Consider the following 20,707-nt stretch of genomic DNA (forward strand, 5'->3'; position numbering starts at 1 on the left):
TTGGAAAACGTGTCTATGCGAGTGGTGAGACACTGATCCGTCTGTCGAGGTGTCTATTACCAACACCGCTCTCAGCGAGCGGAAGGGTCATCACGGGCCGAAGAGGGGCAGAGAGCGCCAAAGAGCAAAGAGGAAATGTAGAAAGAAAAATGGCTCAGCGTGAAGTGAGCAGAGGAAAGGACAGATGAAAAACAGATTCAGAAATAAAGGAAGGGACAGATGAGAAGTTAACAGTGAAGTGGGGAGGAAGCAGAGAATGGGTCAAGACAAGATGTCAATGTTTGATAAATCAGCAGAAGAAGGGGAAGGTTGGTGAGAAGGGAAAAACTGTTGGCTGTTTCAATAACATAAAAAGTAAACACATTTTAATCCTCATAATGAAGCTACAGGTAATGGACACGTGCAGAACAGCCAAGCTAATTTCCAGTAGATTAGTACAAATTGAATTTCAGTCCATGAGCTCGCTCACATCTCAGAGGCTGACACCCCGTGCGGCAGGACGGGAACCCGTTGTTGGTCGCAAACAAGCAAGCAGCAGCAAAACTCGCCACCAGCTAAAGAAAGGGAGAAACTGTAAAGGCATAACACGCCATTGCTTCGCAGTCACAAATAGGCTGTAAGCAGTTCTTAGGTCATATGTGTGCTTTCGCACGCGCATGTGTGTGTGTGTGTGTGTGTGTGTGTGTGTGTGTACGTGCGCGCCGAGCCTACGGCAACCAGGCCAGCAGCTACAATTACAGTGACGGATGTGAAAGAACTGGGTCGGCTTCGCAAGAGATCTGCCCCTGGGACGACAAGACCAGCCAGAGCCCTGAATCAATACAGAACACACACACGCACACACAAGGCTGCATGTGACAATTTACATAGAAACCCAAAACCAAATGTGTGTATCACAAAACACAAGGAAAAGGAAGCACACAACATAAAATGTACCAGTGTGACATATTATTCAATGTATTCACAGTTGTTTTTTTCTCTCAAACACCAAAAATTTAAATATCCAAGCTGTTAGTGAACCTGTATGCCCGTCTGTCATTCACACACTCACATCAGCTGGAGCGCACACTCAAGCACGCACACTCAAACACCTAAACTTGGTCTCTCTCACAGCACCCAAAGCCCATATCAGGGGCAGCAATGTTCACAGCTCATCCACACATAACTCAGTGGCACTCTGGGAATGTCTCTCTGCTCGTGTGCGTGTGCGTGTGTGTGTGTGTGTGTGCCCATGTCCGTGCCCGTGCCCTACCTCTGGCAGAAAGCTTCTTGGTGTTGATGATTTTGGCAGCATACTCCTGTCCAGAGGAGATCTTCACACACCTCCTGACCACAGAGAATGCACCCCTGAAAAGAAGTTACGCAAAAAAAAAAACATTATTAATAGGTTTCAAAGAGATCATTGTCACAAGTCAAGATGAAAAATTACATGTCAATCAAAACAAAAGCAAGAATTGTTTTTTTGTAGAAGGCCTGTCAGAGCTGATATCTTGCAATGAAAAGCATCAAAGATCATCGTCTGAGTTCAGTACGTAGTGATTAGTCACATGTGAAATGAAACAGCTAGGAAAACAGTTTCTAAGATGCTGCCTTCACCTGAGGTGAACCAAAACCTGGGAACAATGATCAACCGGTCAAGGTCAGTATCAAGACATAGGCACTCTGAATCAAAAGAAAAGCCTTCAGAGCCTTCAGAGAGGGTGTGGAGGCCTTTTACTCTGGAAAGTGACTCCAAGTGGAGAATATTTAAAGCGACACTAAGGAACTTTTCAACCTTAATAAAACATTTTAATATCTTTTGTGATGATACATCGACTTACAACTAGTTGAATGACCCTCTGCCATGGGCTGAGGGCGTCAGTATTGCTTTCACTTGGACTAAGCAATTGTGAGGAGGGTGGTAGGAACCCTGCACACTAAAAAACTCCAAATGTGCGGACTGCTTTACGGCATGCGTCACATCATGATATAACATTGTTAAGCCACCATTAGGTTCATTGCTTCGTCGTTATCCGTCCTTCACACAGCCACTGGAAACAAATGTAGGTGAGTTCAGTCCGACAGCACGCCACTGGGAGCAGCATTTTACGACGCCACGCGCTAGTCCTCATGGGAATTGTAGTATTCGTTCAGGCAAAACACTACCGCTTTTGTCCACTGGCGCCGCCAAAATCAACGAAAACTGAAAGTTCCTTAGTGTTGCTTTAAAGTAACTGTATATTCCTCCAGAACTGAGGACTCAGGTAATGTCAGTCCACAAACAGACCCAAAATAGCTTATAAGAAATTAATAATTCAATATATTAAACTATATTTGCTGAATTTAGCATTTAATGAGACCTTGTTGTGAAATTAGCACACTGGGATTCCGCTTATTAAAAAAACATCTTCACGACAAACACAATGCTCCAGTTTACTGAAACATATCTATCTTCAATCTTGTTTTATCAGATATCCATCAGAGGCTGCTGAGTTCAATTCATTAATCTCAACATAAAAAAGCAAACAGAGGAGTAACTGCAGAAGCACTGCAGCTATTAACAGACTCACTCAGTCAACCCACCTAAAGTACACTTTGTCCAAATCCCCACACGCCACCACCAACACCTACAAACGTGCCAGCCCTGCTTCTATTGTTCCGTCCATGTTCTGCGCTGGTGTTCCAGGCACATGTATGAAGATGAAAAAACTAGGTCAGCTATATTTGAGAGAGAAGAGGAACAGAGTGCTGCATCTCTCATCTCTAAATGCAGCCATGGAGGCAGTTGTCCACCTGCCTCTGCTCTGCAGCACGCAGGGCGGCCTGCCGCTCAGCCTCCACTTCTCTGTTTGTACATGTCTTCTCCTTCAAGTGAAATCTGTCCTCCTCCACAGCGAACCCCATGTTTAGCTCCAGACAACATCAGAGATTTCGAAAACAGCCGGAAGCAAACAGAAGACAGACAAAGCCAGGAATGCTCATTGCCTTAAATGAACCCTGGTCTTTCTTTTACTGTATCTGTGTGATATCTGACGTGTGATTACCATGGATTACATTATGTCATTATATAATGGAAATAATATAAGAAATAACTGATGGCTTGCATTAAAGTAATGACTAGCTGCTAAGTGTATCTTGATGTGTACTGTGAACACGTTATCTAACATTCTCTGGATTGAGCAGCTTGCCACTAAAGCTTACCTCTAATGTATATGGGATTTGTTAAAGGAAGTGATCATAGCATAACATGTTATATAAGAATTTAAGTTAACTCCCCTCTTTGAATGGAGAGCATGGCATAGAGTGCATATTCTGTGTATCTATACCAGACCGGAAGATGGAAGTGAAATAATAAAATACAGCTTGAAGTGAGTGAATATGGAAAGTTTAATATCTTCAGCTCCTTTGACACAGATGTTCAGTAAGTGGGATAAAATGTTCCCAACTGAAACCATATTCCGCTTGGAAGGTGGGTTTTGTGTAACAACATGAGATTCCTATCCTTTTCAGACAGTAGTTTTCACTTTATAATGCAATATAATGCGTGGCACAATGGCACAAGTGACTTTTTGATGGAGATTTATGGAAAAGATGTTGGAATCCGTATGTTTTTATGATGCTGGACTCACTACACAGATGAGAAAATGCATAAACATCGATTATTTCTTTTACGCTGTTTTTACAAATGTTCACTGAATCACACCACCTATGCATGTCTTACTTTCAAAAATCTCAGAGAAAACTGAATCAGGTCAACTGGGCTTGGTCATGATTTGGAAGACATTTTGCTCCTTTGTCAAAGTGGCTTCATCAACTCATATTGTTCACTAGGCTGGCTAATAAAAAAAAAAATCTAAATAGAAATCCTTTTTTTGTGGAATAGTATTGTCACCCTGCATAACCTCTGAGGGATAATATTTAAGAAATCCAACTTAACATTGTCCTGTAAAAAAATCACAGGTTGCAAAAGTCTGGCTGAGACAGCTGATATTATGTAACTGAACCCTCACCTAAAACTTTCAAACTTAGAAAACAAACTGTACACTATCAAAGATTCAAAAATGATAGTAGATATGTTCTCCTGGAGTTTTCCAGAGGTCTTAATCTGTGGTTGTATTTTGTATTTTTTCCCTACAATATAAAGGGAATCTTTTTTACGGTTATTCTTAATAAAAACATGGTATCTATCGCTGCCACATAGTCTATTACATTGTGCAACAGTGCAGAGGAAAATGGTGCTGGGCTGAAGAGATCAGGTGAGTTAAAAGGTACTCTAAAAGCAATATGGATGCATTATTGATGAAAGGTGGTGAAAGAGGAAAGCAGCATAAGATCAGTAAGGCACTGGCTGAGGATTTAGAGATTTCCTCTTCCTCACATAAAACTCTGCATGGCCAATAAAAGAGCACTGCACTCTTTCTGTTAAAATACCAAATGGTGGCTAAGCAGAGCATCCACCACAGTCTCTGACCACAGACTGCAGGTCAGGCAGCACATGACCACACAGATGCACAAAACACATACGCATGCTCATTTGTATGCAGACCTGCAGACTCACTTTTTAATTTAAAGAGATTAAAACCTTAAAATGAGCATGCATAATCGCAACCAGGTATCTGCCTCTCCATTTTTGTCCCTGGGGTGAGGAATTCCCTGATAGCTGACCGTAGTTTAGTGTGTGTGAATGTGTGTGTATGTCATCTTCATGGTCTGCTGTCGCATTACCGAGGGTGTATTTTTCTTCTTCTTTTTTTTTTTTTTTTTTTTTGGTAGGGGGGGTGAGGAGATAGGAGGGGGTGGGTTTACCAAATCTCATCCTTTCACTCAATCCGATGCATTTTATTTCAGCCCCGCATCATGGGAGCTCCTCACCCTGCTGTGGCACCTAAGGTCGGACATCAGCGGCTGCAGGATGGAGGAAAATGACGACACTCTCGGTACGACATCTTCTCTCGTGAGCCCGGAACGTCGGGAGGCGTTCAAATGTAGGATTTAAAAAGAAAAACCAAAACAAAACAAAACAAAAAAAACAAAAAAAAACAAAGCAAACAAACGGGATCCCTGCACGATCACGAGGCCAGCGCGTTTAGAACCTCCGGACAGGTTACATGCCCGCACCGGGGAGAGCAGCAGCGCGCGCCAGCGCGCACAAAAACACACGCAAAACACACACACACACACACACACTAACACTCAAGCAAAGAAATCCGCGTCCCTAAACCAAGGCGGCCTATTACATAACACGCTGACATTTCAGAGAGATGATGTCTGATGATTTGTTTTTTGTTTTTTTGTTTTTTTTAAAAAAAGGAAACATGCTGTCTTACTTCCCCAGCTCCTCGAACAGCTGATATTCGTCGGTAAATCTCGTGCAGATCGTTAACGCCATCCTGATGTCGGTGCCAAACGGGGTGTGCGGAGACGCGGACGAGGTGCTCTCTCTCTCACAGACTGGGATCCGCCACACGCACGGTCGTCAGCGCCGCCCGGTTTTGTCCTGAACCTGCAGACCAAACGGAGGGATTCATGCACGGCTAAAAGCGCGTCGGAGAGAGCTCTGCTGGAATGATTTCTGCGGCAAAAAAAGAAAAAAATAATAAAAGAAAAGAAGGGGGAGAAAAAAAAAACGCTGCCCGAGCGAGCGCTTCAGTCCGGACGCGACAGCTTCCGGTGGTATCGTCGGCTGGTTTTAATTTATTTCACATCCAGTGGCTTGTCACAGCTCGTGGGCGCATCATTTTGTGTGCGTTTCGATCGGTCCGTCCGCCGCGGTGACTGGGGTCTTTCTGCGCGCATCGGACGCCGCACTACCGCGCCTACCTCCGGCTGTGCGCTCAGTCCCGCCCCTTCCCCCGCATCCGCACACCGGCCAATGAGGAGGAACGGCCCCGGTATGGAAACACTCGTCAAATGTAAAAAAAAAAAAAAATCCATGGAAAATAATGAAAAGAGCAAAATCTGGGTATGCATTCATTATCGTTGAAGGTAGAGGCCTTTTTGATTGGAAATGAGCAAATTGTTTAGACTGTCTTTAACAAACAGTAAAATATTGATTTTCAGCCGCCAATCTAAATGAAATTGAATAATTGCCTCATCAATTTAATTTGTGGTTTTCAGCAACTGTGGCTGGCAATTTATTGCGATGCACTAATAACTGCTACAAGCACTCTGGTTCAGCCTTAATGGACCTCTCTCATTGGACTTTGCATGTCGGCTGTATGGATTTTCTTTCTCATTGCTCACTAAAAATTTAGTCACAGATATAACTCCATGGTATTGAAGTTTCCTCTCAAACTGCAAAACCCTGTGATTGAATTCTACTGTTGATTCCAAATTGCCAGTAGGTGAATGGAAGACACACATGGATATTCCACATTCTGGGTTCTCCAGTTTCCTCCCAAAGTACACAAACATGCATTTAACTCTGAACTCCTGTAGGTTAACTATGAGACAACACAACTAGTATTTTGGCCTAAATTGTTTTGTTAAATGCAAGTCGTGTCACGCATGCTTATTGCAAGGGAGTTTATTTTATTGTTTGTTGTTGCTTTTTATCACAGTATTGTCAAAAAGTTATTTAATAACCACTTTTTTTTCAAGGTCATGTATAAACAAAGGAATTCTCATTCTCCATTGTGGCAGCACTGACCACCCGTCAAATCTTATTTGCTCTTGGGAGAGTTGTCAACCCTTGTGAGTGTACCTTCAATCAATCAATCAATCTTGTTTATTACAAAATTACAAATTTACAAATTGCAAAATGACGATGTCACATAGAGACATACAGTAATTTGAGAAACAATCATTTTGTAACTAGGGACACCCTTGGAAGCAGTCTAGTGCTTATTGGCGGGGCCCTATAACATTAAGATCGGAGAATTTTGCATTGAACACAGAAAATCACATACAACCTACAGTTACCTAAGCTATTACCTACCCTACACTAATCCACCATTGTCACAAGATTCTCTCTTGTCCCCCCAAAAAAAACCGATAGTGAATGGAAGATGGACACTACCTGTTACAGCTCTGTTTAGTATGGCACTCCAGTGTAACATCTCTATTTCTGCCCTGACTTCAGTATTTGCTCTGTTTATGTCAAGGTACATCACAGATAAGGAGGGTCAAAGCATTAGAATTGCATTTACCATTGGTCAATCGAGGTAAACAGAGGTCAATGAAAAAGTAATGAAATATCTTAAGTTAATATTGAGATTGTGGTTCATGTGAGCATGTGAGCATGCATGTGGGCAATTCAGGGCTGAAAGCATCCCAGCTTTGAGAGTAACAGAACCTGTGCAGCTCATCCAATGAATCCAGCCAATCATAAATGCATTCAGTTATAAGGTTTGCGGTCACCTTTTAGCTGGCCACCTTTCTGCCACACTCAGAAAGTAAGAGAAAAACCACCAGAAAGTTGAAACTGCACAATTCAAACCTCGTCCAACATGTTTATTTCAGGTGTCATTGCTCCAACACAACTGACATAAGTGGTTTGTTACCAAAGCTTGATGATAGCAATTTCATTAGTTTCAAGTGTGTGTGTTCAGAAGTCAACATGCAGGACAGCATTTGAACGCATAAGGCACAGTGAAGATAAACAAAAATGCAGTTTTATCTTCCTACCTTCACAGTCAATCAATGAATACAGTTTACATGTATCAGTACACTCACACCTACAGACAGTTTACCTCAAAGATATGGTTTAGGACTGTGATAGGAAACTTCAGTATTAAGAGAAAACTCTTCAAGCACAGGAAGAACATACGAACTGTGCTCAGAGAGGCTGGACCCGAACCAGGGACAACGTGGCTGTGCACTGAGCCACCATGTGGCCTTCCACTGTAAATATAATCTGAAAAAAGTCAACGCTGGTCTTTGCTGTTATGCACTAATAGTATCAGGTATTCTGTCATTTCGCTGTGTGTCATACATCTACTATTACATTTGAAAACCTTTCATTCTAGTTTCAGTGAAATAAGGTTTACTTATTAGTGAAAATATATACTTAAGTTACTTAAGTAACTTACATAAGTTATGCATGCATGCAAAAAAATCTTAAAATTAATCGTATATAATTTGCACCAAGCAAGACAATTTAAAAAAAAATAGCTAGAGTCATACAGGTGGTTTTTAACTTTTTAGCTGAATAATTACTTTTATTCTCAGTAGACTTAAACCACTGCAGGTAATTTTGTGAAGAATATGGCTCCTCCACTCCTAGAGGGATGCAAAGCTGAAAGTTTTCATTATTACTGATTATCCTATGACTCTGGCAAAAAGACATGCAGCAGGAGCAATATTGAAATGTACAAGAAAGACCAAACAAAGCAAATGAAGTTACAATCTCAAGGTGACATTTATTGTGCAAATATCATGTAATCCAAAATATATAACTGGCTGTGAATGTGTATAAATATATTTTTATAAATATATTTTTATAAATACATAAATAAATATGTGAATCAACAAAACAAGAGAACAAATATGTAGTTTTTAACCAAAAGAGAAGCCCAGTCCATATCGGAGTTACTGCTCACAACACTTGACATAGAAACAGACATGATTTCTTAATAAATAATCTGTTTGATACAAACAACCTGAGTAAGTCAATCCTGTTATCATTTTCAAGTCGATCAGGACAGCAGACTAGTGGAATTGAAGTGTGATGACCCCTGTTGTTTAAAAAGAAATACATTTTGGTGCTCTCTGTTGATAAACATTTCATTCGTGAAGCTCAGATTTCGCGTTACTTCAACGTCTTTTGCTGCAGAGACAAGAAAGAGAGAAGAGTCATTAATGTTGGTGTCAACTCACGATGTCAGACAATGAATATTTTTCAGTATTTAATGATGGAAGACGAATGCAGTCACTGGGTCTCACCTGGACATGATCTTCTGGATGACTCTCTTCACCCAGTGAGCTTCTGGGTCCAGGCAGACCTCCTCGCCGTTCTTTTTCAGCGTGGCACTGCAGCACAAAGCAATGAACACCAACGTAAGCTTCGATGATGACCTGAAGCCAACAAGTGATGCCGGCAGAACCTGGAAGTGCGAATTTAGCTGTGGTGAAGGCTCTTACATGATCTCCATCTGCTCACAGTGCGAGTTGGCAGGAATCAGCTCCACCTTCTCGATGTGGCGGCCGATGGGTTGGCTCTCCGTCTGGATGCAGCGGCAGTGCATCTCCACTCCCAGACTCCTCAGTCTCCTCAGACTCATCCCTGTGTGGAAACGGCAGCACACGGTCAGGAAGAGCAAGAAGCACGTGCTGAAAACTTCCAATACAAAACAGAAGAAATGGGTTTTCATATTGAAGAAGAGCTTACCTTCAGTGGCGGCCAGGAAGGCCAGGAGCACGACAATAGTGCCTACAAGGACTCTGCTGCTCGTCATTTTCTTCTTTTGTAGATTTAGAAATTATTATCTATTGCAGATAAGAAGGTCCTTCAAGTTGCTTTCTGATGAAGCTTGAAGCAGTGGGCAGTTATTCTTTAAGTCAATGGATTCTTCTTTCATTCACTTCAGCTCGCTCTTCCACTTTTCCTTTCGTGTGCTCAGCTGCTTTCTCTCGCTGCGGTTTGAATCCAGCGCTGTGGAGGCGCTCCCTTTATAGCCGCCTCCTGGAAGTGACTCATTCCCCTGTTTAATCAAGTTGCGCAACCTGGGACTGTCAGAAGCTGAGTGGGAATTTACACCGTCAAATTTCCTTCACTGACTCTTCTGACTGTCTGTGACTTAAGAGGGCCAACATTTGTCACTCGTACAGACTAAGAAAAAAAAAACTGTGACTAAAACTCTGTAATAATTCGACTGATGTGACAAGAATGCATGAGAGAAAGTTATATTCACTTCATATCTGTATTACTTATATACTGATGTGGACTGAAATTGCAAAATTGTTTGCACAAACCGTGACTGATAAGCCATCAACTGATTCACGCGTAGAATGCAATAAAGCAAAACATAACTGCAACCTGAGAAAGAGCGGCTCATGAGTGTTGGACTCAGATTTTGTCACACAGGTCCTCTGAAGGGGAAATGCGTTGTCCACTCGTGCATTCCTCAACATGTCCGAGCACAACTCTCACAAATCTTCCACAAATTCCATCATCTGCCAATAGTTAAGATGTCCAAATGGTTTGATACTCAACTCAACTCAGTGTCAGATATCGTTTTAATCTTAAGCTGGATAAATGAATAACGAAATTCAATCTCACGATGCTTAGACAACGACATGGTCTGACAAGATAAGACATTATCTGCAATCATGACTCAGGAGCCATCATGCTTTGACAGAATTATCTGGAAATAAAGATTGTTTTATTTCATGTCAAAAAGTCTGACTAAAATTCCATGAAAAGCTGGATTCACTCCTGCAAAAAGAGAAAAACAGGCGATGGCTGAAGTGCTCAGTTCCCTTAGGGTGTCGTCAAAGTGTTAAATAGCAGAAGTTACTGAAATAGCAACTTTAAACCATATGCAGTAGTATGTACAAAAGAAAAAGTTAGAAAAAGGTGAAGTTAATATTTATAAGAAGAAAATAATTGAAATTAAAATAGAGAATTGAGTCAAGAGGAAAAAAAAGTCAAAAGTTTTAAAAGAATAAAAAGAAGGTCAAATAAAACGGCTAAAGGAATTAAATATGTTCAAAGTGGCATAAAAAAGTGGAAAAGATTAAAAACTGTTTTCAGAAACTAAAAGTCTTAAATGTAAAATGCTGTTTACCATCATAAACTACGAAACTATAAAATGTAACCTAAAGTAAGGTTCCCCAACCACTGTGCACTGTTTGACTGTCGTCAGTCCATGGATCATTTGTTACATGGCCTCAGAATGAATGAAAAGTTTTACTTTGAAAGTGTACATTTAAATTTCTTGAGTCTGCATTGAGTTTTATTTTGAAAAATGCTTCACATCCACCAGTGCTTCAGTTGTCTTCCAGTTGAATCGAATTCACAGTTCTTCCCTGCACCCACAAGGTGGTATAGTGAACCTGATGACCCAGCTGATCAGTGGGGGGAGTGGGGGGTTATGGGAGTCGGGGGTAAACCTCTTCACAGATTGCGCCCTGGGCAATTGTCCACATCAACCATAACTAAAGCCACCTCCGCATGCAGGAATCCCACAGGATAATGTCAGGATGGCTTTTCCACGAGCAATAATTAAATGGAGAATGACCCTGAGGTAAAAAAAACAAAACTATAATAATTCAAACCACATGCTCAGTTAGAACTAAATCCCAAAGAGATGTGGTGGAAGGCCTGGAAACAGGCGTTTAGCGCAGACATCCAAACAATACAGTCATCTGAGGCAGCTCATAATCGAAACTTTCTCCTGAATTTTGTGAACAGCTGATAAGAGTGGGTTTGGTTGAAGTTATTACTTTTAAGAGAATCTGTTTGACCAGTGATTGTGTGTCACACATCTGCTCCAGCACTAATGTGAAGGTTTATTGACTCTTCACTTGCAATGTGTATAATACATTGTTTTGTATGCTATCAGGTCAATTACATTGTTTTTTTTTTCTGTTTATGACTCAGGTGTGGCTCCATTTTCTGTACATGCAGGGGAAAAAAAGATATTTGAGGTTTTCACACATTTTCTTGTCTTTGTTTGATCTTCAGACACTCCATTCCAGATCTACACTCTATTAGATAATCCTATAGTGATGAATGGAAACAGTGAACTTTTGACATTTATGAATATTAAATTATATTCTTGGTCCTGCAGGGTAATTACTACAGTCATTAAAAAAGTTCATGAGTTGTCTGTCGGCTCATGCCTCAGACATTTTTAAAGCCTCCTCAGGCAATCAGCCAAACTGTGCTGCTGGAATTACACTCTGAGGCAATGCAACGTCGACAAGCTCAAACACATCTGGCGACAGTTAACGCGTCACCACTCTCACACGGCAAGAAGGAAGTGTTGAGAAACTTCTGAAAACTGAAGTTAATCCTGTGGTTTTCACACATTGTCTAACCCCAACCATAAATCTTCACGTGCACTTTGAAATGGGGATTTTTAAAACATTTTTTGTATCAGAATTGTTATTTCTTTTTGGGCAAGAAATTAAAACTGAGATGGACCAAGAAGCTGTGGCTAAATCTTATATCCTCCAATCAGAAAAGTCTTTTTGTGGTTAATCTAACGGTTGAACATAGAGCATTTGTTTTAATTAAAATGTTGTATTTTTATTGTCATCACAGCATTTGACCACAGTCCATGTGAAAATGACATGACGGGCGGCACATGACCTGTGGGTGTTTCTCCAAAGTTTTCTCTGGTGCTGGATGCAGGTCCTTCGCTCGGTGCCACTAACACATTGATGGAAAATTTCACAGGCAAATACTGCACATGATCATTTGTGAAAAACTTTGATGATTGCAGACTGAAAAAAATTATATTTTATCAGACAAAACTGTGCAAACTTTCCTATGTATCTATGTCAAGTATCATTGTGTACATTTGCCCTCATGTCTTGTCCATATACATCGTTGTGTATACCTTTTTTTGACTAAATTCACCATGCAAATCTGTATGATTTCATTCCATTACACAGCTATCACATTTATATTCAGGTTCCTCCAAAATATAGTAAACACACACACACACACACACACACACACACACACACACACACACACACACACACATACACACACACACACACGCACGTAAAGAAGAAGTGGGCTTTTTGCCTCTCAGTAATCACGGAGGATGTTGTGATCTAACGTTCTTTGACAGCTTAATATACAAATGCTGGATTTTTCCAAACTTCCCCTCGATTAGCTAAACCTCAGTCATCCAGAGGAGAAAGATCACGTGCATCAACTCATTAGAAACTCAAGACCGCTGTGCTGTGACACAATAACAACATGCTAATAACATGACACCCAACACACACATGCTAAAGCTTTGATATTTAATGCTTTTTTCCAAATAATCTCAGGATCACAGTAAGCGACACTCTGTCGGTCCTCTTCTTTAGTTCACACTGACGAATAGTGACGTAGATTGATGGGTCAATCATTACTCAATTTGTTCCATGTCTGATGCAATAAATATTTGTTTGTTAACTTTTCTGTGTCTCCAGCAGCTCAAGATTTTACTACTTCATTAAGAATGTTAATGAAAAACCTTAATAGTTTTTTGCCCAGTAAAATTGTAAAGAAAAAAGCCACTATAAATTCCTATTTAATGTATATTGCATCTGAATTTATACAATTACCTTAAGTTTGCACCACAGTACAACAAGGATTAGATTGGATTACATTCATTCTCTATTGCCACCGATACGTCAGATGACTTTGAAAAGATTTGGACAAGACTCCTGGAAAACTTTCAGGTCACACCTGCTCACATCTAAACACAAGTGTTTAAAGTGTTTAGTCACATCCCAGTCTCAGACTGAGACTTCACAAAGATTTTGCAAATTGAAAGAGACTGGTAGGAAACAGCGCAGATTACAAGATTAAAATAAACGATCCAAAGGACAGGAGCGACTCCAGTTGAAATCCTAGATTTACGAAAGATTTTCAGTTTTTAGTCTGAGACTGTGAAAATCTTTCAGTGTAAGCCCAGCTTTAGAGAACGTTGGAGTAGATCCCAGTTGACTGTGACCAAAAGCGACGTCCCCTCTGGACAGTGAGCCAGTCCATCACAGGGCAAACACTCACATATTCACAATTTAATCACCAATTAGCCTGAAAAACATGATTTTTGGGTTATGAGAGGACAAATTGTACACAAAAAGGTTCCCAAACCCAACCTGGACTGAAACCAGGGACATTCTTGCACTGAAGTGCCAACCTGTGCACCACTGCACATTAGAGCATAATCGAGGAGTGTTAAAAAGACGACACACATTTACACCGAAGCTGGTCTGTCTTGATATTCTGCTTGATAACACACACTAATACTGGCTAATGAGTCTCACAGAAAACTTGAGCTCATGTACACAACCCACTACACACTGATACCAGCAGGCTGGGATAATGAGCCTGAAAACAGAGGCTGGGAAAACCAGCAGTGAATCATGAGCTTATCATCATCCGGTCCTCTTTTTTCTTTTTTTTTCCCTTTGTCAGAGTACAGGTATGCTCGAGCATTGCTGTGCGGATTTAGCACAGGCAGGCTCTATTGTGCGACATGTAGCAGCAAACAATTAGTTTCAGCTGTACTGAGGCTGAGCTGTTATCAGTGTGGCTGACGAACAACATGAGTGGGAGCGAGTTAGCCAGAGAGAAACGCTCAAGGGGGTAATCAACCACTGGGGATTTTGGGACATGTCAGGGAGTTTCTGGAGTAGATTTACGAATATCTGGGAAAGAAAGTGAAAGCTGACTCAATTTCCCCCCTGTTATTTACATGGAACCTGGAGTGGGGTATTTGTCAGAGGGTGGGTGGCCCTGCAGTTCCACATGACAGCATCCCGTTGATGTTAAGCTCATGCCTGCACACAAACTTGGCTTGTCGTGACTTGCCCCTGTAAAACAACTGAAGGGTATGCAAAACTCTTCCATTAGGTTTATTTCCTCAATGTTCTGTGCTTATACTGAACGCAAGTTCTTGAACTCCGGTAGATTTGACTTTGCAAAGATTTTTAAGCTGATATTCGAGCCGTGGTAGCAAACAAGAAAGAATCTCTCTAGTAAATTTTAAGAGATGTTTTATAGAGGTGCAAATTTGAGAGTTTTTCCTGCAGATTGACCTCAAGTACAGTCTGGCAGTACTTTAAAAAAGAGGAAAAAGCACTTCCACAGGCTGGACCGGGAAAGGAAAACAGCTTTATTTTTGTAGAAAACAAGGCAATTCAAAGTGGTTCACATTGAAAAAGATGAGCAGCAACTGATGCAGAATAGTGGAAACAGTTAAAAAGAAGGAATGATTAAACATGATGGCATAGATCAAAATTAATGCAATACATTTAGCGTGCAATAATCTAGACTGATTTCCTTTTGATAAATATCCCAGAAATTGTGACTAATACCTTAGAGTGTTTGCTTAAGTTTTTCTTGATAAGTAACTTTTTTTTTCAGTTCCTGGAATAAGGGAAGGAGGCAGTAATAAACAGAGAAAAGGGGTTTGACTTGCATCGCAGTTCACAGCAGCAGAAGGGAAGGGTCGAGTTTCAAGGAAATATCTGCCGCCAGCGCTCAACTAAAATCTTCACATTTAGATTGCATGCCTCTGAGTTCAGATTCGGATCAGGCATGTCTGTCATCAAGACCGTGGCGCTGCTGAGTTTGCTGACCATCTATGAAGGTGAGTCAAAAAACCTAATTTCTTCATAGTTTTCCTTCAACTTTGTGATCAGGACCAACTGCATGGATTGTGCGTATTGTGCAAGCAGATGCATGTTTCTTTGTACTTCTGTCCAAACACTGATGTCCTTCTCTGACTTTTTAAATGTTCAGTTGTCAGTGTGGGGGATCAAGTTGGAGATCGATGTCGCTGCATCAATAAGGAGACGAAGCCCATCGGACGTCACATAGCAATGCTGGAGGTGAAGCCTCAAAACTCTCATTGCCCGGAACCTGAGATCATGTAAGTCGTAAAGGGCAAAAGCTGTTCTGTTAATTGTGCTTATAAAACACTTGACCCTTGCCCAGGGTTGCTGCAATTAAGAAAGCATGACGTCTGATGTTATTGTTGATAATGTGGCGACTCTGTCTCTGATCCTGCAGTGCCACCCTGAAAAGGGACGGACAAAGGGTTTGCCTGGATCCCAAAGCTCCGTGGGTCAGAAAAGTACTGGAGAGGACAAATGCAACGTGAGTGTGTTTTCACTGAACTGTGATCACTAATCGATAGGCATGAGAAAAGAGGTCCTTATTTCAACAAGACGAGAATGACTTATTCCTGTTGTTGTTAGATTAAGTGGTTGATGACAATGTAATTACAGAGGTTGAGCAATAACTTTCAACATCGCAGTATCTTGCCACATTTGTGTCCTCAAAAACAAAATTCTAGTTTTTCATGGGAGTGTTAACAAGTGCTGCAGAGTAATTATAATCTCAGGCCTGGCTGTGGGAATTCTGAGAGTGTTTGTAGAGGAAAAAAACTTCTGTTTAACCACGGATGTTCCAGACAACTGAGTCTATGTTAATAAGTAACTGAAGGTTAGAGGTGGATCCACAGTACTTTATAACCTATTTCAAGAAACACAGTCTAATTTTTAAAATGGTGCATAGAGTAATCACTTACACACAAAGTAAGTAACAGTCTCATTAATGTGGGAGTGAATGTGTTCTTTCTCTTTAACATGATTTATGTATATTTTCTTCTCTGTAGGCAGACAACATGAAGAAAAAAAAAAACCTTCACTGATTTGCTTCAAGCTGAAAAGAAGATAAGATTTCATCATCACCACATGCATCAGGAGCCTGGGTGGCAACGATGAAATATAAAGTGTGTTTTATTGCATGTATATGGCCGCTGTGATTTACAGCAGATGTGTGAAGATCATTTCCTGGCTGAAAGCCATGATGACACAAACTTATGGCCAGAACAATAGAATAAACATCATGACTCTGCTTTACTATTTAATAGTTATTGGATATATAATTAAATGCTTGTTAAACGTGAATCAGGGTTTTTCAAAAAAATTAAAACTAAAAATAAAAAATGATACACTGACGAGTTAATGAGCAACAAATGCGCACATCCTGTTTTGTTCCTGTTTTTGTAGCATACAGCAAAAAAAATGAGGTCGCAGGCTGAATATCAATGCGAGTTGCAGAACAGAATGACACTGGGAGAGTACAGTCTTTTGTGTCTCGCGCTCCGTTGCTTTACAGGTCATCTTCAGTTCTTGTTTGATGGTAGAGCTTGATTTCAACACCTTAAGTCATGGCCATGCTTGAGTTAGCATGAAATATGCATTTCATTTTCCCCAACCCTTACAAAAGACCAATCTGTCACTTTCTTTCTAGATAATCGCTGCCTTTCTGTGTATTTCTATACTAACAAGCAAGAAAATGTTAGTCACATTGAAAAATGCTTTTCTGTGATTTTGCACTCTGAGAAATAAAAAAAAATGCCTCTGAAGGATTACTGGCCTTAGTATGTGGTGTTTTCTGATTTTTGACACTTTTTCTAAATAATGCTACACTTACAAACACAAGACTCTTCTCTAGAAGTTTAGAGAGAAGAAAATTAATTTAAAAAAAATACAATGAAGTGGCAGCTGTGGGATCACAGTGTATTTTATTTTATATTGTTTGGTTTATCAAACCCGACATTTTCGTGATGGAGTTAGCATTGTTTCTTTCCTCCAGTGGTCAGAAAAGCTCTCTTTGAAAAGGGCAAACTGAATCATCACTAACTAAGTCCTATATTCAAACAACACTTTAAAGCAGAAGAGGGCCGTTTGGAAAAGTCCACTGTCCAATCTGAACAGCTTTCTGCCACTATAACACCTGATTCTTCGTCACAGAAACTCAAGCGCCGCCTCTTCAGCTAAAGACAACATTTTGAGGAGGTCATTTTGGTGTTGGTGATGGAGGAACTCAAACAAATTGTTCATGTCTGGATTCACCTTCAAAAGAAGGATTTTGTGATGTGTCTCGTTTCACCATGTCACACATACCAGGAAAGTCCCTTCAAATAGTCTCTGAAAGGACATCGCCACCTTTTGGACAAATATACAGTCCATCAGGATGATCTGAGGTTATTTTCAGGCTTCTGCAGAGCCTGATGACTCATTCAGGAGTGTTGGTACAGGGGAGATCATACTAAAGCATGGTGGGTGGCTCACACACTCACACAAGCATCATAACAGATACTATAAGCAGAGGAAAAGAAGAAAAAGCATGCATCACTTGTTAAGTGCTGATATATCTATGCTTCTAAAGAAAACTCATTGAGTTACTGATTACAAATCTACATTGAAAGCTGGAAAAAAACAGGGTATATAACCACAAAAAGGAAGCTAATGACACATAAATATTGTGTCACAACAACAACTTCCCATTTCCATTTCTGCATTTCTCCCTTTCCTTGCACTGCCTCTTCTGTCATTTCAGGTCCAGCCCCTCCCGACTATCCTTCAGTAACCTTATCTTTCCGGCAAACCCCCGTCATCTGATTTACATGCTCAGCTTCCGGCACCACTCCCTGTTTCGTCACTACCTGAAGGAGCCTTTACCTTGGCCCATCCTCCTGCGTTTCCCCCAGCGTCATTTCCAGGCAGGCCATGCTTACCTGTTGTGAACCCTCCATTAAGCTGCAGCTGTAAAGATATATTTCTTGACTAATCTGTCAGTCAGAGCACATAGGTACCAACTTTTATGTTTACTGTAAAATGTTATCTTCTTAAGACCTCCAATCGCTAATAAGAAGGATCAAGCCACTTGCAAGAAACACACTTTCATAATCATTTCAATTGTTATATTAGACTTAAATATTAGATCTCTTCGGGTTTTTCTTGCAGTTTGATGATGGTGGTCTCTGTTGAATTCTCTTTCCTGAGAACAGGATAGCAGGATATCTCCATGAGGCCAGTAAGAGGTCTTCTAAAAAAAAAAATCTCAATAAAAATACTGGAAGTTACAAGTCTTGATTTCTTCAGAAAAATTTTTTTTTTTCTTTTTCTGATGAAATACTTTGGTTGTTTCGAAACAAAGGATGTACTTCTTAAGAAAGAAAAACTGTTGATTTCTGCTGAAATCAAGACTTGTGTCTTCCCGTACATTTTAATCCTCTGTTTTTAAACTGTCAAACAATGATGCATCTGTATGAGATAAAACATCAGACAATGTTGTAATTTTTGTCTGGTTACAATCAAGTCAGCCTTACTTGGTTAAAGAGGCTTGCAAAAGTATTCATTCCCCTTGAACTTTTCCACATTTTGTATGATAACAACCACAAATATAAACACATTGCATTGGGATTGTATGTGACAAACCAATGCAATATGCTTCATATCTGCAAAGTGGAAGTAAAATTATGCTTTTGAAATACAAATATATAGGCCTTCATCTCCACAGCAGTTTTTCTAATATCACTCGACAAAAAGATGTAATTATCTGAATAATGGTTTGGACTGTAGCGGAGTCAGAGAAGAGACAAGGGGGCGGTCGCCCCAGGGCCCACAAGGTCATAGGGCCCTGTTTCATGTGATGTGTTCATATAAATTAATATAATAAAATGTGCAGTGTGTGCGAGAATGTATACGCATATGACTGTGGGCTCCAATTTATAATTCTTACACTACGACTGTCCATGAACGCATCAGAGCTGTAAGCCAGCGCTGATTGGCTGAGCGGCATTAAAGGGCAACTTCAGTTTTTTGACATCTGGCCCTTATTTCTAGGTGTGTGCATGCTCATATACTCACTCAGACAAACATCGTGCAGCTCGGAGTCCTTCAGAAGTTATTTAGATCCAACTGATGTAGCCGCACTTAGCGGGGGCCACGGCAATGGAGCTTCAGCGCGGGACATAATCTCAGAGTATATGAGCATGCACACACCTAGAAATAAGGTCCAGATGTCAAAAAACCGAAGTTGCCCTTTAACGAGTTTTTTCTTTGCACTTGATCTGAACTCTTTGAAGGGAAGTTAAACAGTATGCTAAACACTATGCTAGCCGCTAGCGGTACTACCCAAAACCGAACATCGGAGCCACTGGTGAGTCAGTGAAACCTTCAAAAATATTATCTTTATCAGAATGCTGTGGTCTTAAACACCTGCCCATTTGAATGTGCCTTGTGTTGCTTTCAACTATAAGAGACCGCCGAGTCTATTTTTTTCTAATATACTGAACCCCAAAAGGTATAGATAGCTGTGTCTATAGCTATCTGAATAGATTGTGCAATTTTAGACCAGCTATGTTCATTTTATATCTGAGTTGTATCAAAGATGGTACAGATGAGTTTTCAGCACCAGAAGATTGACACCTGTGAGGCTGCATTTGTGTGTGTGTGTGTGTGTGTGTGTGTGTGTGTGTGTGTGTGTGTGTGTGTGTGTGTGTGTGTGTGTGTGTGTGTGTGTGTGTGTATTTGTTCTTCAGAACAAGTTTGTGAACTGGTTTGGGACTTTATTCTCCTTTCTGAGGCATATAGGTTTGCTTGGCTCAATAAAAGTGAGCACTAGTGTGTTGTTTAATGGTTTCATGAGGTATTGTTTGAATGATAAAATTACTATCATAAGGGCCCGTAGAGAATGCTCCGCCCCCTCTGTACTGAGACCCACCTCCGCCTCTGGGCTTCATTACTGCATCCTGCTTTTGTTCCCACTACCTAAAGGGGACATTTAAATACAACTGTAATTGATATTATCAATGTTGTCATCTTCAAAAGGTTACAAAAGTCGCTCTTAACTGGACTTACCTTATAAAGATCACTGCCTTCATCAGACACACACATACTGTATACTGTGTGATTACATAGAAAGGCTAGCTGTATCTTCAAGGACAGAGTATGAAGAACCCCAAAAAAGTAAAACATTGTCACTTTGGACATGTGAACGCCCCTATCTGTGATTGTGACCACTTCTATGTAATAAAATATCTGTGTGTAAAAGCATTGCACATAGTTTACCATTTCTAAGGCTTAAAAGGGATGGACTATCCTTTTTTTCTATTTCCAGCTAAAATAGTTTTAATTTGTGAAACAAATCTTTTCTATGTTTGTTTGTTTTTGTAATTTGATTGGAGCATTCATGGGCTCAGTGATCATAATAACTGGATGTTTCTGTTGTTTTCACATTGAATTGGTCTCAAAA

The 20,707-nt window shown here is 40.5% G+C and overlaps 3 protein-coding genes across 16 annotated transcripts in view; 1 reads left to right on the top strand and 2 right to left on the bottom strand.

Annotated features, from left to right (window-relative positions):
• LOC115389603 (calcium/calmodulin-dependent protein kinase type II delta 2 chain) overlaps positions 1-5,748 on the bottom strand; it is a 50,258-nt gene extending 44,510 nt beyond the window's left edge. For all 14 annotated transcript variants that reach the window (XM_030093059.1, XM_030093057.1, XM_030093054.1 and 11 more), the window contains exons 1-2: positions 5,307-5,748; positions 1,253-1,347 (exon numbers count right to left, since the gene is read on the bottom strand). In XM_030093059.1, the coding sequence (XP_029948919.1) occupies positions 1,253-1,347; positions 5,307-5,368 (157 nt within the window). In that variant the 5' untranslated portion in view covers positions 5,369-5,748. The remainder of the gene's footprint in view (positions 1-1,252; positions 1,348-5,306) is intronic.
• A 2,790-nt stretch (positions 5,749-8,538) lies between these two features.
• On the bottom strand, positions 8,539-9,545 carry LOC115389608 (C-X-C motif chemokine 10-like). The gene is made up of 4 exons (XM_030093066.1): positions 9,308-9,545; positions 9,061-9,202; positions 8,863-8,949; positions 8,539-8,746 (listed from the first exon to the last, which is right to left on the bottom strand). Exons 1-4 carry the CDS (start codon positions 9,372-9,374, stop codon positions 8,734-8,736), a joined length of 309 nt encoding a protein of 102 aa, XP_029948926.1. The 5' UTR covers positions 9,375-9,545; the 3' UTR covers positions 8,539-8,733.
• Positions 9,546-15,091: 5,546 nt separating this feature from the next.
• LOC115389610 (platelet factor 4-like) lies at positions 15,092-17,033 on the top strand. The gene is made up of 4 exons (XM_030093067.1): positions 15,092-15,245; positions 15,398-15,527; positions 15,668-15,754; positions 16,275-17,033. Exons 1-4 carry the CDS (start codon positions 15,194-15,196, stop codon positions 16,285-16,287), a joined length of 282 nt encoding a protein of 93 aa, XP_029948927.1. The 5' UTR covers positions 15,092-15,193; the 3' UTR covers positions 16,288-17,033.
• Positions 17,034-20,707: the final 3,674 nt, after the last annotated feature.

Source organism: Salarias fasciatus, chromosome 6, assembly GCF_902148845.1.
Source record: "Salarias fasciatus chromosome 6, fSalaFa1.1, whole genome shotgun sequence".
In the NCBI taxonomy this organism is placed as follows: Eukaryota; Metazoa; Chordata; class Actinopteri; order Blenniiformes; family Blenniidae; genus Salarias; species Salarias fasciatus.